The following is a 16,518-nucleotide window of genomic DNA, read 5'->3' on the forward strand; positions in this document are numbered from 1 at the left end:
TTCCTTCTTTTTCCTTACTTTCTTTCTTCTAATGCCAATAAAACATTTTCATGTATATCTTGATATGATAAAATATTAATTTTTTTATCTTGATATGATAAAATATTTTTTTTTTAAGTTGAAGTTGGAAACTCGAGCTACTATATATTGTTGTAATGTGTAATTTATCTGCATCTTTTACTCATGTATATTATATGCCTTTTCATCTTAATTAACCAATTTAATCATTAAATAATGAATATGATATTAATAGTTCAATTTAGTGTAACATAGAACAATAAAATACATCAATCATAAATTATGAAAACATTCATTTCATATCTATTCTCTTAGATGATTTATCAAGTTTTAAAGAATCTTTGGAACATATTATAAGATGAAATATTTGACTTATTTATGTTTTAAAAACAATATTTTTATTTGTTGAACATTGAATCTCATATCATTTCAACTACAATTATTTTATTATTTTATGTTGGTAAATTTTATCCTAATATATTGAATCTTAAATATAACACATTATTTTTAAAAGGTTAGATTTTTTTTATGAATATTCGATTATTGGTCATCGTTTTCGACTTCTTAGTACAATCTCATAAATGTCATGTATGAATTGAGTAACTACTTTTTAACGCTTAAGTCAATTCAAATTCAATTTGTAAATATAAATTATATTTTTTTATATATATTAATTAACTAAAGATATTCTTTTATTTATATTAATTGTATTGGATTTATAATGATAGAAAGAAATAGATTAAATTCAATATAACTCAATAATATCTTAATTATGATTTATGATATTTCATTATATATTATTTATTATTTACTATTCGGTAATACCACTAACTACACTTATCAACAACCAGATGTAGATATAGTGTTAGATAATAGACTATTTAGCATATCTATATTTTATTTTAAAATAAGAAAAATAAGAATAACGTGGAAGAAAGAAATATGTTTTTCTTTATATTCCATAAATTAAATTGAAAGGAATTATTCTTTTCTATATTTAAATATTTAATCACTTTTTTTGTGTGTGTTTCACTTCAAATTCTTCTATCTTGAGTTTCATGTATTTTATTTTTTATTTCATTCTCATTATGATATGATAGGAAAATTTATACTAAATTGACAAATGATTAATGTTAATGTACATATTTTTATTTATTTTTCCTATACAGAGAAGTGTGTTAGCTTTGTGAGAAATTGAAGAAAAATGTAGAAGAAAATAAATAGAAAACAATGCTACTAATCGTATATGTTCGAAAACATCACATTAATTATGTTTTGAAAGGTAGTTTATGATGTTAGAACATGATGAAATAATTTCTGCATAAACTCATTCGCTTCTGTGATGAAATTAACAGACATGTTTCTTTTTACCATGAACTCTGAACACAATATTGATTAATCAAATATTATTTTCCAATAATATTATTTCCATTCATACATATATAAATGTTAATGTCTATCCACAATTAATATTACTCTGTTTGTTATTTAGAAAAAGCAAGGAAAAGTTGTGAAAATGCATCATGGTATGTCGGAGGAAAAATATAATAGAATTATTACATAATAGAATTATTACATAACAATAAATACGAGCACTTACGTGTCGAAGAATAATGAAATCTGCCTTTACCAACGGTGGCCTTCATTTGCTGTCTCACATCAACGTCCCAGATCAGTCCACAGAGAGATCCTCATCACCTATTAAACACTTCTCCGCCGTGTCATCATTTCCACTTTCAACAGGAACGAAGCCCCGAGAAGAGAGAAAGAAGAAGAAATACTCGAGAAATTTCTCACATAGGGTTGGATTTTTCGAGCAATCTTCTTTCTCCGCCACTTCATCTCAAGCGATCTCGTTCTGATCCCACTCTTTTTCATGATCGTCTTCTACGGTGACCTCTGATTCGACTCATCGTTTTCGCCGTCTCTCTACGCCGGAACCATGATCTCCGTGCAGGGAGACCACCACCACCCCAGCCGCCACCACTACCACCACCAGCCGCAGCTTCCTGGTCCCGCCGACACTTCTCGCCCGCAGTTCACCGGGGATCACGTCGAGCCCTTCTCCGTCAAGCAGGAGCCCGCGTCGCTCACTCTTTTACCGTTACGCGGTCATGATTCTACCGAAGGTTTGTTGAATTTTAATTATTTATTTAATCTCTATTCACTCCCTATCCAGCTCGTTATTGATTTTGTTTTGACACTTTTTACCCCGTCTTGCACTATGTTTTGGGTTTGTATTTTTGCTTCCGTGCTTCATTTTCATGGTTGTTATTGATGTAGTTAATTCAGCTGGAATCGGATTCTTCAGGAGGTTTTACACTTGTACATTTGATTTTTGTTCTCGCTTTATCTACATCATCATTAGGGGTTTGATAGTGGACTTATAATAGGGAGTAGTTTGTATTGTATTTTTCAATGTTTTATTTCCTTTGTTGTTGCCATTTCGTTTTTTAGTTGGTAATTGTGAGTGCTTGGAGAAAAGTCACAAGTTTTACTATTGAATCGCTTCCATGCTTCCGTGAAATATTTTGTCTGATTATTTGGAAAAATTCACCTTGACGCAGTCGAAGAAGATATGCACTTATCTCTTGCACATCAAATGTACAAGAGTGGCAATTATAAGCAAGCCCTAGAACACAGCAATACTGTCTACGAGAGAAATCCGCTCCGTACTGACAACTTACTATTGCTGGGTGCAATTTATTATCAGGTTTGTTCTTCTTGCATTGTCGTTCCGTTGTCTGTCATTTGTTGGATGATTTTTTTATAATTCTCGGTGCTGATTTCTTGTTCCTTTTGTACTGCATTCTGAACTAATGCTACTATTTGCCCGCAGTTGCATGATTTTGATATGTGTGTTGCAAAAAATGAAGAAGCACTGAGGATTGAGCCGCACTTTGCTGAGTGTTACGGTAACATGGCTAATGCCTGGAAGGTAAGTAAGCTAATCCATGATTACGGTGATGGAATTCTCTATACTACTCTGTCTGCAGTTGGCAGATTTCATGCTTTTTCCAGAATAAACAGAGCTTCATTTTTGTGCAGGAGAAAGGAAACATTGACCTTGCAATTCGCTACTATTTGATTGCAATTGAGGTCTGCATGCAATTCTCGACTAATAACTATAGTTTGTATTGTTTTGACCTTATAATTCGCTACTATTTGATTGCAATTCAGGTCTGCATGCAATTCTTGGCTAATAACTATACTTTGTATTGTTTTGTTTTGTTTTTATTACGAATTTACGACCTCAATTGTGGTAGTTCTGTACCCGTGTTTCTTAATAAAATCCCCGTCATTTTTGTTCAGCAACTAGAAATCAGATTTTTGGTAGTGACATATCTTATATTAATACAATTGATTATTTTTGGCTTGCTACCTTAATTTTATATATTTTTTTTGTTAAAGACAATCATTGTAATAGTTTAGTATTCCCCCCCTCATTTGATGCCATTGTTCCTTACGATTAGTTTTTTTAACCAGTTGCCTCTTGATTTTGTTGTTGTAGCTCCGTCCCAATTTTGCTGATGCATGGTCAAATCTAGCTAGTGCATACATGCGAAAAGGAAGACTCAGTGAAGCAGCGCAGTGCTGTCGTCAAGCACTTGCTATAAATCCTTTAATGGTATTTTTTGCCTTTTTTGATGTTCAGTAGCTTTTCATGCTAAGTAGTTATTTAGAAAGCATAGAGTTTAACCTTTTACTCTTTCCTTCTGCACTGTTTTATCATGTGGTTTATGTGATTGCTTTCTTTTGCACTACAGGTTGATGCCCATAGCAACTTGGGTAATTTAATGAAAGCTCAAGGCTTGGTGCAAGAAGTAAGTCCTAACATTGGATATTATTTAAATAGTGTTCTTGAGTTTTGAGGTTTTCTACAACCAATTGGTTTATGAACTATCACTTCATATCTCATAGGAGATAAAGTCTTTTCTTGATCCACAGTGGAACATATTTGAAATTGGATATATTGTACCACTTCCTTCCAATTTGTAGCAAGTGCAGTTTCTCTCTAAAGAGAAATTGAGCTTCCTAGTTTTAGATGATACCCTACTTGATTACAAAGTATCAGTGATTCGCGATCTCGTTGGATTAGTCTGAGAGATTTGATTTTTTAAGACCTCTTCTGCCACTATACCAGTTACCCAGGTCTGGGTGTACCGCATCCACATCTTACTGTCAAAGCTATTGTAGTTTCTTTACCCTAATATTTCTTCTTGGTTAGGTGATTATCTACTGGATTCCCTAGAAAGGGTGACAGCATTGGTTATTATTCGGGTCATCATCATCTTCCATTTTCTGTCTAGCCAGATAAAATTAGTAAAAATAGCTGTGTGCTGGCCTGGAAGCATGGAACGCTCCTTCAATGCTTAGTATTTTGTACCCTAAATCTTTTTTTTTTCATTTTAGATACTGATTTAAATAATTCGTGCGTGGAACTGTGTTCAAATCCACGGTTCTATACAGATATCAAGTTGTTGTCTTCAAGCGTCCGACTCAGATGATGGTTCTTGTTGTAACTTCCATCTCCAAGACTGCAAATAGTCAGAATCTAACATTTTTTGCAGGCCTACAGTTGTTATCTTGAGGCATTGGGCATTCAACCCACCTTTGCTATTGCATGGTCAAATCTTGCTGGTCTGTTCATGGAGTCTGGTGATTTCAACAGAGCCGTTGAGTATTACAAGGTATGTCTCTTTTCTACATTTCTTGTGGAATTCTTGAACTCTTGATAGAAGTTAGTGGAGCATATATTGTCTTATTAATTTTGTTGAGTTTGCTTGTGATGCTTCATTTCTCATCATTAAATGGTGCTTACTTACTGGAAGTTTTGCTATATCATAGATACGCTCTGTGCTTTTATCTTTTTTAAATTTGTGTTTTTTTGCTTAATGCTCGTGAGGTTCTGATGTATTTACATTTAGAATTGCCTCTGATGCTTCCCAGACATTTCTGTCACTATAATTTATATGTTCTTTTTCAGGAAGCAGTTAAATTAAAACCTTCCTTCCCTGATGCATATCTGAACCTTGGGAATGTCTACAAGGTATGGTCTTAAGCATGATTGGTTGAATTGGATTAGTACTTGTTGGAACTTGAAAATTTTCTTTTTTTCCCTATATCAGGCTTTAGGGATGTCTCAAGAAGCTATTGCATGTTATCAACATGCTCTTCAGACACGGCCAAAGTATGCCATGGCTTATGGTGGGTTCTGTGTTTTTTCTCTCTACTGTTTGCTGCTAATTTATTTTCTTTGTACAACATCACTGGAAAGACTTTTGATATAATGAAGATCTAAAACACTTCTCATTTTCGTTCTTTTAAAAGTCTGATTTTGATCTTCTGAGTGTTAATATGCGGTAGCCTTGATTCCAAAGGGTTTGTTTTGGTGCTGCAACCAGATGTTATATAAAATCAATCAATTCTTTAGAGTCTTATAATCAGTTGTATAACCATTACACAACTGGAATACTTATCTGATGGACTATCTATTTCTAAAATCAATATCAATAATTTGTTGTGAACGATCATTGATGTATTGTAGCATAACTGATTTATATATTTTGCTGTTTATGGAAAATAACAATTCCAAAATTATAGGACAGTGAATAGATGATTGTCCCACACGCAGATAGATATCTATTTTACCAACGGCATATCTATTTCTAAAATCAATATCAATAATTTGTTGTGAACGATCATTGATGTATTGTAGCATAACTGATTTATATATTTTGCTGTTTATGGAAAATAACAATTCCAAAATTATAGGACAGTGAATAGATGATTGTCCCACACGCAGATAGATATCTATTTTACCAACGGCATATCCAAATTTCCTTTTGTTTAGTCAAATTATGTGGCTTTACAATTTCTGGTAAAAGTATCTGACTTACACTAATAACTTCAATTGGTGCACAGGTAACCTGGCCAGTATATATTATGAGCAGGGTCAACTGGACATGGCAATTCTGCACTACAAGCAAGCTATTGCATGTGACCCTCGATTTTTGGAAGCTTACAATAACTTGGTTGGATTCTTCTTTTGGTCATAGATAGTTTAAAAATGCCGAATGTGCATTTTTTTTATATATATTGTATGGTATTTTATTTGATTTTCTTATAGGGTAATGCTCTAAAAGATGTTGGTAGAGTGGAGGAAGCAATCCAGTGCTATAATGTATTTTTTTCTTATCTTGTTACCTCTCATTACATAATATATAATATTTTTCTAAAATCCTTACTCAATGTACTTTATTTTGTGGGATGTAGCAATGTCTTACATTACAGCCTAACCACCCACAAGCATTGACCAATCTTGGAAATATATATATGGAATGGTATGTGATCCCCCTGTATCGTACTAATGGTAGTAATTTTGGTGTTACATGTTAGAATGATTTTTCTTGGTTAAAATTCTGTGATGCAGGAACATGGTGGCTGCTGCTGCTTCATATTATAAAGCTACACTGAATGTAACAACTGGATTGTCTGCTCCTTATAACAACCTTGCCATAATCTATAAACAGCAGGTAATGCATATGTGAAATATAGTCCATGCATGCATACTTGTATGAGTAATTATTAACACATAGTTGGGCTAGATCATGCTTGATAAAACATTGGGGGAACAGTAAGTATCAGAATTCAGAAGCTTCTGCAAAATCATTGTTTATGACTATACCAGTTCTGGCAGTTTTTTCATTCAAAGACAAATTATTGTAGGGGAATTATTTGGATGCCATATCATGCTACAACGAGGTCCTCCGCATTGATCCCTTGGCAGCTGATGGGCTAGTAAATAGAGGCAATACATACAAGGAGATTGGCAGAGTTACTGATGCTATCCAGGATTATATACGTGCCATTGCTGTCAGGCCTACCATGGCTGAAGCACATGCAAATTTGGCTTCTGCTTATAAAGATAGGTAGACTAATTTTTTAGTTTTGCTTTCATGGTGATGAAGCCAGCAGTATAGTACTCTTATATTGAGAAAATAAGGCAAATTACATTCTTAGAACCACGATCTTAAAGTTATAATATCTTTTAGTCGCATTGAAATTGAACCTGGAACTTACATTGTTTAGGGATTATTTTTCTTATTCCTTTTTTACTCCAGTTGGATGTGTTACTAGTTATAAGTTTCTTCTTGTGCTGTCTAGACTTTATATCCTTCCATTGCCCATGCAGAACCTGTCTGTGCATAGCTATAAGCTAATCTAAATTATGTCACCCCATTTCAGTTTACATGTAGAGGCTGCTGTAAAGAGCTATAAGCAGGCTTTGATTCTACGTCCCGACTTCCCCGAAGCAACTTGCAATCTTCTACACACACTTCAGGTTTTGTTCATTCATTATTATAATATGCATTATTTTCAGCAAGTTTGTCAGAGCATCTTTTGATATAATCCTGTCGCAGATGCCTTTCATTATTACTTTTCCTGTCCCAATGCAACTTCCATATTAAGTGGCTATTTAATTGATTGGCTTCTGATAGATTATGTTGGTCAGATCATGTGGTTGGAATGAATATTAAAAGTAGTATTACCTCCTGTATGTTACCTGATTGGACTCTTTTTTGGTTTTGGATGATCTTTTCAGTATAATTGATTGGACTCATAATTTATATGATGCGCTGTATGTTGTAATGCAGCAATGTTGTTTCTTGTTGTGATATCACTCTAGTACCTTTCCCTCGAGCCAAAAAGGAACTAAGATGTTTATCCTGTCTTGTGATGTGTGTATTTAAATGCCATTGCTCTGTTGTCTGCTTTTCACAATTCTTTACTCTGCTAGTTCATGAGCATATGTTGGTAGTAGTATTAAATTTTTTAATGTAGTATGTAATTTCATTTGGCAATCAGTATAATATTTTTATCATATTGCAGTGTGTCTGCTGTTGGGAGGATCGTGATAAAATGTTCAAGGAGGTTGAAGAGATAATCAGGAAGCAGATTAATGTCAGGAGCAGTCAATGCTCTGTTTTACTTGATCTTCTATTAATATAATAATATGATACACGAATACTTGTTTGAGTATCCTTCAATTATTATTCTTTCTGTTCTTCAGATGTCCGTTCTTCCTAGTGTCCAGCCTTTCCATGCCATAGCATATCCACTTGACCCAATGCTTGCTCTGGAAATTAGGTATGAATATTACTGTTCACAGGAGGCACAACCAATTAAAAAATATCAAGTGCTCTATTCAGCGTATATAGTATGTCCTTCCCTTTCTCTCTTTGCAGCCGTAAATATGCTGCACACTGCTCTGTAATTGCATCTCGTTTTGCACTTCCTGCATTCACCCATCCCGCTCCTATTCCAATCAAGCGGGATGGAGGATATGAAAGACTGAGGCTTGGGTATGTCATCATTATGTAGCTAAATTTCCTGTTCTGTGTACCAAAATGTTTTTTGTTTTATATTTAAGTAAGGGAAACATGTGGGTTGCAGGTATGTGAGTAGTGACTTCGGGAATCACCCCTTGTCACATCTCATGGGATCTGTTTTTGGTATGCACAACAAGAAGAATGTTGAGGTATTTAATGTGGTTTTGTTCAGCCTATTTGTCTTTTATGTTTTATTCCTTCTGTTCTCGATGTATTATGTATCTATCTGTGTATCTCTATATATACAGGTATTCTGCTATGCATTGAGTGCAAATGATGGTACTGAATGGAGGCAACGTATTCAGTCTGAAGCAGAGCACTTTGTGGATGTGTCTGCCATGTCATCTGATTCAATAGCAAAAATGATCAACGAGGATAAGATACATATCCTTGTCAACCTCAATGGTTATACAAAGGTAGGGAGTAGTTATTGTCTGAACTTTGTTTTAAAGTATTCAAACCATAGTACAAATTGTTATTTCGTAGTTGACTTTATTTTATTTTTTTACTAGTAGTTTTTTGACTGACCTTTTTTTCTCGTTATTTTTCAGGGTGCCAGAAATGAGATATTTGCTATGCAACCTGCACCAATTCAAGTTTCATATATGGGATTCCCTGGAACAACCGGGGCTACTTACATAGATTACTTGGTCACTGATGAGGTGAGATAGATATTACATAAAAAAGAGTAAACGAGTTTTTACCAACTCATTCATATTACATGCATCCTTATTTCGTATTATTTCTTTTTGCAGTTTGTTTCTCCACTACGATATGCACACATTTATTCTGAGAAGATTGTCCATCTCCCGCATTGCTACTTTGTAAATGATTATAAACAGGTTATATTTTACTGACATTTAATGTAGAACTTTGTTTTAATTTAATTATGTGTTTTTGTATGCATGGCATTGAGTGTCCTTGTCCTGTATGTTTTCTTTATTCAGAAAAATCAGGATGTGTTAAATCCAAACTGCCCGCACAAACGATCTGACTATGGTCTACCAGAGGACAAATTTATATTTGCATGCTTCAATCAACTTTACAAAATGGATCCTGAAATATTTAATACATGGTAATGTCAGGATGCTCTCTATTATTTCTTTATATGAAATATTATAACCCTCTATTATATTCCATTCTTGTCTCCTATTTTTCCAAACTTTTTCATCTTATTCTTTTCATGTCTGACAATGCTTGTATTATTTTAGGTGTAATATTCTTAAACGGGTACCCAACAGTGCACTGTGGCTCCTGAGATTTCCAGCAGCTGGAGAAATGAGACTGAGGGCATGTATGTGTTCTCGTACTTATACCTTTTAGAATTTGATCAATTAGATCTGAATGGGCGGATGCTTCTCAATTTTTTTTATCTTATATTATATTGTATTTTTTTTTAATTCGTGGACCACTTTCAGATGTTGCTGCACAAGGGGTACAGCCAGATCAAATTATTTTTACAGATGTTGCAATGAAGAACGAACACATCAGACGGAGTTCTTTAGCTGATTTATTCCTTGACACGTAATTACTGACCCGCGTTTTTGTGTCTATCTTCATTTTCCTATTTGCAACCCTTACTGTTATACACTTGCAGTTGTTTGTGTACATTGTTCTTCTATTCTTCGTCTTATATGTGTGAATTGTACACTTTTAGGCCTTTATGCAATGCACATACAACAGGAACAGATATACTGTGGGCAGGTTTGCCGATGGTTACTCTGCCTCTGGAGAAAATGGCTACTAGGGTTGCCGGGTCACTCTGCCTTGCCACTGGACTGGGGGAGGAGATGATTGTGAGCAGGTCAGCACTTTCAAGTTTGTTTTTCTGTTCAGGGTGCTCTTGCCAGACTTTCCTGGCTTTTCAATATCACGTTTTCCTCAACTTTTCAGAGGATTAGGCAGTGCCAATATGCTTATGCCTCTTGACAATTATTTTTGTTAACCTGCTTTCCAACTTCTGTGGAACCGTGTGTAGCATGAAAGAGTATGAAGAAAGAGCAGTATCCTTGGCTCTGAATCGGCCGAAGCTTCAAGCTCTTACTTCTAAGCTTAAAGCTGTACGCATGACATGCCCTCTGTTTGACACAGCCCGCTGGGTGAGTGGAGATTATGTTGACTACACACAATCTATATGGTATTTTTATTTTCTGTACGGTTCTTTAAGTTGATCTTGAATCTTACAGGTGAGGAATCTTGAGAGATCATATTTTAGAATGTGGAATCTGCATTGCTCTGGTCAACGCCCACAGCATTTCAAGGTCACTGAAAATGATCTCGAATGCCCTTATGACAGATAGATATAGGAATTAGACGGGAATGTAGATAAGAAAATTTAAGAGAAAGTCGTATAGAAGCTACCCACATTGTTGAGACGTAGTTACTCAAATATATTGTGGGTTATTTAGTTACTCAGTGATGATGTATTACCTTGTATTAGTAAAAGCGAAATTTGTGACATACTACTTACTGTTTACCTTGTAGTAGTAAAGATTCTAAGAGAGTAAAACAATGTTACTTATTTTTTTTATAACAAAATGTTTGGCTTTGGAGTTCTGCCTTATGTATCTGTGTGGTTACGATGGATTTGGATGAGGAATTTGGTATATATTTAATTTTCGAGTGATTTCAAATGTCATTAATAAAAGTGAATTGTTTGGACATGGGATTTATACAAGTTTTGAAACATGAAATTCTGATATTTTTTTAAGTAAAGTGAACATCTTTTAATGGAAAATGAAATTATTTTTAATGGAAAATGAAATTATTTTATCGGATTCTTGTTTGAAATTGGAATTTCATTGGAGCTGTGAGTTCTCTCTTGTAGTCCTTATATTTTGGATACACGATAATAATACAGTAAAATAGTGCAGTATTTTAGAAGTACTTGATTATTTAAATTATAGTTTACATAATTTTATTTAGTACATACATACAGATCAACTGGCTGGAAAATAATTCTCAGCATAGCAATGGTAGGGTTGGGCTTTGGTTGAATTTGAAGGCTGCTTCTTCCTGCATCTCATGGTTGGACTGTTTCTTCCTGCACCTCCATACACAACATGAAAATACATTTTTATTTTCATCCTTCTTGTGTCACTCCTATAGAATAACTTTCGGATTATGAAATCCAGAAATGCATTTGAAAAAAGACTTCTGGATTATATAATCCGAAAGTTAAAAAAGACTTTCAGATTATGTAATTCAAAAAGTAATCATGTATATGAAAAAAGCCTTTCAGATTATCCGGAAACTAATTACAAATTTAAAAAATGACTTCCGGATTATGTAATCCAGAATATTACAGAAGGACATTTTTGGAAATATGAAAAAAGACTTCCGGATTATCCAGAAGCTAATTACAAATTTGAAAAATGACTTCCGGATTATGTAATCCAGAATATTACAGAGGGATATTTTTGAAAATATGAAAATCTATGGAGGTGAGAGAAGAAGGTATGGAGGTGCAGGAAGAAGCAGCCTCTGCACTAACCCATTCACATATATGGCCCAAAAGCATTTGTCGCTTCATGGATTCAAGGTTCGTACTTTACCTTTTCATGTTCTTAAATTCTAACTCTCCCAGACGCTATAACTACAGTTATTTAGAATCGTCATTGCCACTATCCATCCCTCCATCATTACCTCCATTATCTTCATCTTCATCTTAATTTTTCAAAAAGATAACTATGTCATGTTTATATTATCATCATTAAGTTATATATTGAGTACACATAAAATACTAAAGAAGATAAGGCTACACATTATAGACATTTTGCATTAGTCCATCCAATACTTATTCTATCAAACATCATACAGTAAGAAAAAATATTTGCCTAGGTTCTATTTCTCCATAATATATTATTATATGCACATTTTGTTTGTCGAACTATGGACTGCTTAAGATATTAATAATGTGTACATTTGTTGCAAAAGAATAAAGATAAATAAAAAGTGTCATAAATTATTTCATATTACAATGGCTAAACTACAAAATAAAAAATATTTTATTAAAATATGAGTTTATGAGAGAAGGTGGTGTCAAAGTAACATTTTCAGGGTTTGAGAACGATCACAATCTTTCCATTGGAAGTTTCGTAAACTAAATTATAATTAGTTTTAGAGTCATTGTCATGAAACTTCTTAATTACCTGCTTTATAACAACTCTTCTTTTCGGTACAAGTCCTATCGTATATGTTAATATACGTTAACTTCATTTTTTTCTCGAGTATGGGTAGAAAAAAGAAATAGACTGGAACAGTAGTCAAAGAGAAGGGACATGATAAATGTTTTGGTGAAAAATGAAAAATATATAAAATGAACAGAAAAATAAAGTAAAAGTATGGTAATAATTACTCGTTGTACAAAATCTGATATCTTTCTTGGGTAGGAAGTAGGAACCATTCATTTAGGTCGCTTGTGTGAGTGAGTCATTTGAAATCTCTGGGTAGTGTAAGAAAATTAACGAATCAAGGAAGCAACTAATTAGTTCCTTGCACGGATAGAGATCAGAGACTTTGGGAGAAGATAAGTTAATGAAAATTTTGCCTTAAAATATTTCCATTATCCTCCACTTAGTAACACGAAGGACCAATTAAAGACTGGAAAATAAAAAAATAAAAGCAATGAGGTCTAGCACTAGTTACGGTGGTTTACACGTTCTAGAAATGCTCAGAAAATTTTAGCCGCCGGTTCTCAAAACTAACAACTCCGAGTCCTACTTCACCAGCTCCCATTAGAAAACTAATATTTCAAGCACAGATAGTGGATACGTACAGTGTCGATTGTACAAGGCAATACTGAATTTGTCATGACGTTGTTGTGGAGGAGAATATTAATCTAGTATTTTCTCTTTTTTGCTCATGACCTAATCCAAGATATTTGACGAACCAGTAGTCATTAAGAATGTTTCAACCATCAAATAGTTAACTAATTCTGGAATCGGTGACATATGCATCAATGGCCTCGTCCTATAAATAGCTAGCTTCCCATACAACACAATCAACTCTCACAAACACTCTCTTACATACTTACAAAGTAGCTAGGAACAAAAATGAAGGTTGTTCAGTTCCTTGTTGTGCTATTGGCTTTGGCATCCTCCGTTGCCTTTGCTTATGATCCAAGCCCTCTGCAAGACTTCTGTGTGGCTATCAATGATACCAAAACTGGTGGTATATATGGCGGTATATATATATATATATAGTAATTAGTTTTTCGTGTGAAGAATAATCTGCATGTATATAAAAGTTTCTTAATTAGTGATTTGGTTTAATATGCAGTGTTCGTGAATGGAAAATTTTGCAAGGATCCAAAGTTTGCTAATGCTGACGATTTCTTCTTTCGTGGATTGGGAGCCGGTGACACTGCTAACCCAGTAGGCTCAAAGGTGACACCAGTGGCTGTTAATGAAATATTAGGTCTGAACACACTTGGCATATCCTTGGCTCGCATAGACTTTGCACCAAAGGGTTTGAACCCTCCCCACACTCACCCTCGAGGAACAGAGATTCTTGTAGTCTTGGAAGGTACCCTTTACGTTGGCTTTGTAGCATCCAACCAAAACGACAACCGGTTATTCACCAAAGTGTTGAACAAAGGTGATGTATTTGTGTTCCCCATTGGTCTCATCCACTTTCAGCAAAACGTTGGTTATGGAAATGCTGTGGCCATTGCCGGTCTTAGTAGCCAAAACCCGGGTGTTATCACTATTGCAAATGCTGTGTTTGGATCTAAACCTCCTATCTCTGATGAAATTCTCGCCAAAGCGTTTCAAGTTGACAAAAACACTATCGACTACCTTCAGAAGCAATTCTGGTACAATAATAACAAAAGCTAGAGTGGGAACATGAAACACTTTGCTCGGACCATGGGTAAATGATTTTCTAAATGTGTAGCCTTTCATGCAAAAGTCTCCCAAGCAATTACTACAACATTAAATAAAATGCATGTAGCTTATGTCTGTAACACAGTTGTTTTGTGTGGATTTATTGCAAGTCTAATAAAAGACGGTAACGTGGCATCTTTAATATAGTTTACTTGATCTGAAAAATGTTGATCTTTAAAATTCGAAGTCGGTATAGTTTTACTTGTTTGATTCGTGAAGTGGCTGTGTAAACAGCATGTTCTTATTATAAATTAATAAATAAATATTAAGAAAGCATCTATGACAACTTCAAAACATTATAAAAAATCATTGAGAAAAAAAATTAGTTATTATATTAACTAAATTAGATGAAATTAAAACCTAAAATAATTTTTATTATTAATAAAAATTTGTAAAATAATTTTTAAATTACATTAATAAAAATTAGTTGAATAGTGATACAAATTTGTGGACACTAATAGTGATCAAAATGGTGGTGTTCGTTGGCAGTGGTAACAGTGGGGGCGAAAGTGGCATTGGATGGGTGAAGTAATTGGAGAACGAAATTGTAAAGTAGAGTGTTCATAATCTGCATTGGTTGATCTGAATGTAGAGGGAGCCAACTAATATTGTAAAATTAATTAAAATAGGTAGAGAATTATTTTTTATCGGAATTTTTTTTATGATGAATATATTTATTATATATTTGATAGATGAGGCTTTACATAATGATAGATTTTAAGTTGCAAAATAATAGCATGAAAAAATTTTAAACGATCATAATTTTTGATAGAGAAGTCGGATTAAAAAACATAAAAAATGAAAGTTGTTCGAAATTAAGTAAGGAAGCCCATAGCTAATATACAAAGGGGATTGAGTCCACCAAAATTTCAAAAATCTACCAAAATTTTCATTTTTGTTCATATTATTTTGAGTCTCCATGTGCAAACAATGAGAAATAAAGTAAGTCGCAATGACGATAGAGGTGAAGATGAAGAAGTTCACCAAACATCAACCATTTTTAATCATCCTGATTGCTTTAGTGGAGTTTCTTCAAGTATGTATTTAAATAAGAGAGAATTAGAAGTTGCACATTTGCATGTATTACTTAATTGTGAAGAAGTGCAACCATTGATCAAGTAAGTACCTAAGTTGATTTTGACATGCATATTTTAAGCATGTATATAGTAATTAACATAATGTTATGTATACATGTTACAATATTTCAAAAATTTCAAGAAGTAGTAAATTCAAATATCACTCTAAGAGAAATTGAGGCTAGGATTGTGATGAAAATCATCCGGCTTCAAAACTTTCGACTAAGAAGATAGATGGAGATCAAAACTTATTAAAGAGATTGCAAAGTTGTTTTCTTATTCTTAGCCTTGTAAAAATTGCATAGAGTAGTTAGGAAGTATTAAGCCTTGTATTTTAGGCCAAAGTAGAGTAGGGTGTAAATAGAAAAGAAAGTAGAGTGTATAATAGTAAAAGAGGGGTGCAAATAGAAATGTAGACAAGGAAGGCATGAGGCTCCACATCTCATCTCCTAAATGGAGAGGATTTTACTCTAATTAAGGCATGCCACTTGTCACTCTCTCAATGGAAAGGATTTCCACCAATAAGTTGGTGACACTTGTCACACTCTCATTTGAGAGGTTTTGAGAGACTTTCTTCTATAAATAGGAGTCTCTTGTACATGTTTTTTTAACTTTGATTTGAGTAATGAAATGTTGTCTAACTTGAGACACTTTTACTTGTTTAAAGTTCTCTCTAGAGTTGTCTTGCTAAATAATTTTCTAGACTCTTCTTAGTACTGTTGGCCCAACCTCACTCTAGAAAATAAGTGTTGGCCTAACCTCACTTAGATCTCTTCCAAATTTCTACAATTCTTCATGCTTCCACAATAATGCTAATCATCAGCACAAGATATTCAAATTAAAACAATGAAGAAGAAAATCTACAAATGAAGATGCAAGCTAGGAATGCATCAGATTGCTTCCAATTTTCCTACATGTTTTTTTTTTATATATGTACCGCCCTGGTGGTCGGGAGTGATGACGTGGCACCCTGCTACAGTATAGGCGTGTTTGCAAGGCGCCAGGTTGGCAAGAGGGAAGGAAGTCGGGGGGCTCGTGTAGTCGCCAGTTGTTAAGTTGGCGTGTTCCGACCTCCAGCATATCAGAATCGGCGATCACCAGGTTAAAGATGAAGTCGCCAGATGAAGGAGATCGCCAGAGTGAGCA

General features: G+C 34.1%; 2 protein-coding genes across 3 annotated transcripts; both read left to right on the forward strand.

Annotated features, from left to right (window-relative positions):
• Positions 1-1,486: 1,486 nt before the first annotated feature.
• LOC137816875 (probable UDP-N-acetylglucosamine--peptide N-acetylglucosaminyltransferase SEC) lies at positions 1,487-10,974 on the forward strand. The gene is made up of 28 exons (XM_068620035.1): positions 1,487-2,147; positions 2,586-2,731; positions 2,858-2,956; positions 3,067-3,117; positions 3,530-3,646; positions 3,786-3,842; positions 4,590-4,709; positions 5,006-5,068; positions 5,148-5,226; positions 5,944-6,053; positions 6,149-6,202; positions 6,295-6,362; positions 6,452-6,554; positions 6,748-6,950; positions 7,267-7,363; positions 7,912-7,983; positions 8,093-8,169; positions 8,268-8,384; positions 8,476-8,560; positions 8,660-8,827; positions 8,963-9,073; positions 9,167-9,253; positions 9,359-9,486; positions 9,623-9,705; positions 9,830-9,935; positions 10,069-10,215; positions 10,390-10,510; positions 10,598-10,974. Exons 1-28 carry the CDS (start codon positions 1,961-1,963, stop codon positions 10,709-10,711), a joined length of 2,970 nt encoding a protein of 989 aa, XP_068476136.1. The 5' UTR covers positions 1,487-1,960; the 3' UTR covers positions 10,712-10,974.
• Positions 10,975-13,312: 2,338 nt separating this feature from the next.
• LOC137816876 (germin-like protein subfamily 1 member 7) lies at positions 13,313-14,442 on the forward strand. 2 transcript variants are annotated; one of them, XM_068620036.1, is made up of 2 exons: positions 13,313-13,595; positions 13,692-14,442. In XM_068620036.1, the coding sequence occupies exons 1-2, from the start codon at positions 13,466-13,468 to the stop codon at positions 14,246-14,248; spliced, it is 687 nt and encodes a 228-aa protein (XP_068476137.1). In that variant the 5' UTR covers positions 13,313-13,465; the 3' UTR covers positions 14,249-14,442. The 2 variants fall into 2 exon arrangements, with proteins under 2 accessions (XP_068476137.1, XP_068476138.1); XM_068620037.1 differs by having other exon boundaries at positions 13,361-13,583.
• Positions 14,443-16,518: the final 2,076 nt, after the last annotated feature.

Source organism: Phaseolus vulgaris, unplaced genomic scaffold (genome assembly GCF_000499845.2).
Source record: "Phaseolus vulgaris cultivar G19833 unplaced genomic scaffold, P. vulgaris v2.0 scaffold_12, whole genome shotgun sequence".
In the NCBI taxonomy this organism is placed as follows: domain Eukaryota; kingdom Viridiplantae; phylum Streptophyta; class Magnoliopsida; order Fabales; family Fabaceae; genus Phaseolus; species Phaseolus vulgaris.

Excerpts from the sequence above, each read along its gene's own strand:
- LOC137816875 (XM_068620035.1), top strand. The coding sequence starts at position 1,961 with ATGATCTCCGTGCAGGGAGACCACCACCACCCCAGCCGCCACCACTAC. Across the intron at positions 8,385-8,475 it reads TATGAAAGACTGAGGCTTGG|GTATGTGAGTAGTGACTTCG; the intron begins GTATGTCATCAT and ends TGTGGGTTGCAG. Across the intron at positions 10,216-10,389 it reads GAGGAGATGATTGTGAGCAG|CATGAAAGAGTATGAAGAAA; the intron begins GTCAGCACTTTC and ends AACCGTGTGTAG.
- LOC137816876 (XM_068620036.1), top strand. The coding sequence starts at position 13,466 with ATGAAGGTTGTTCAGTTCCTTGTTGTGCTATTGGCTTTGGCATCCTCC. Across the intron at positions 13,596-13,691 it reads AACTGGTGGTATATATGGCG|TGTTCGTGAATGGAAAATTT; the intron begins GTATATATATAT and ends TTTAATATGCAG.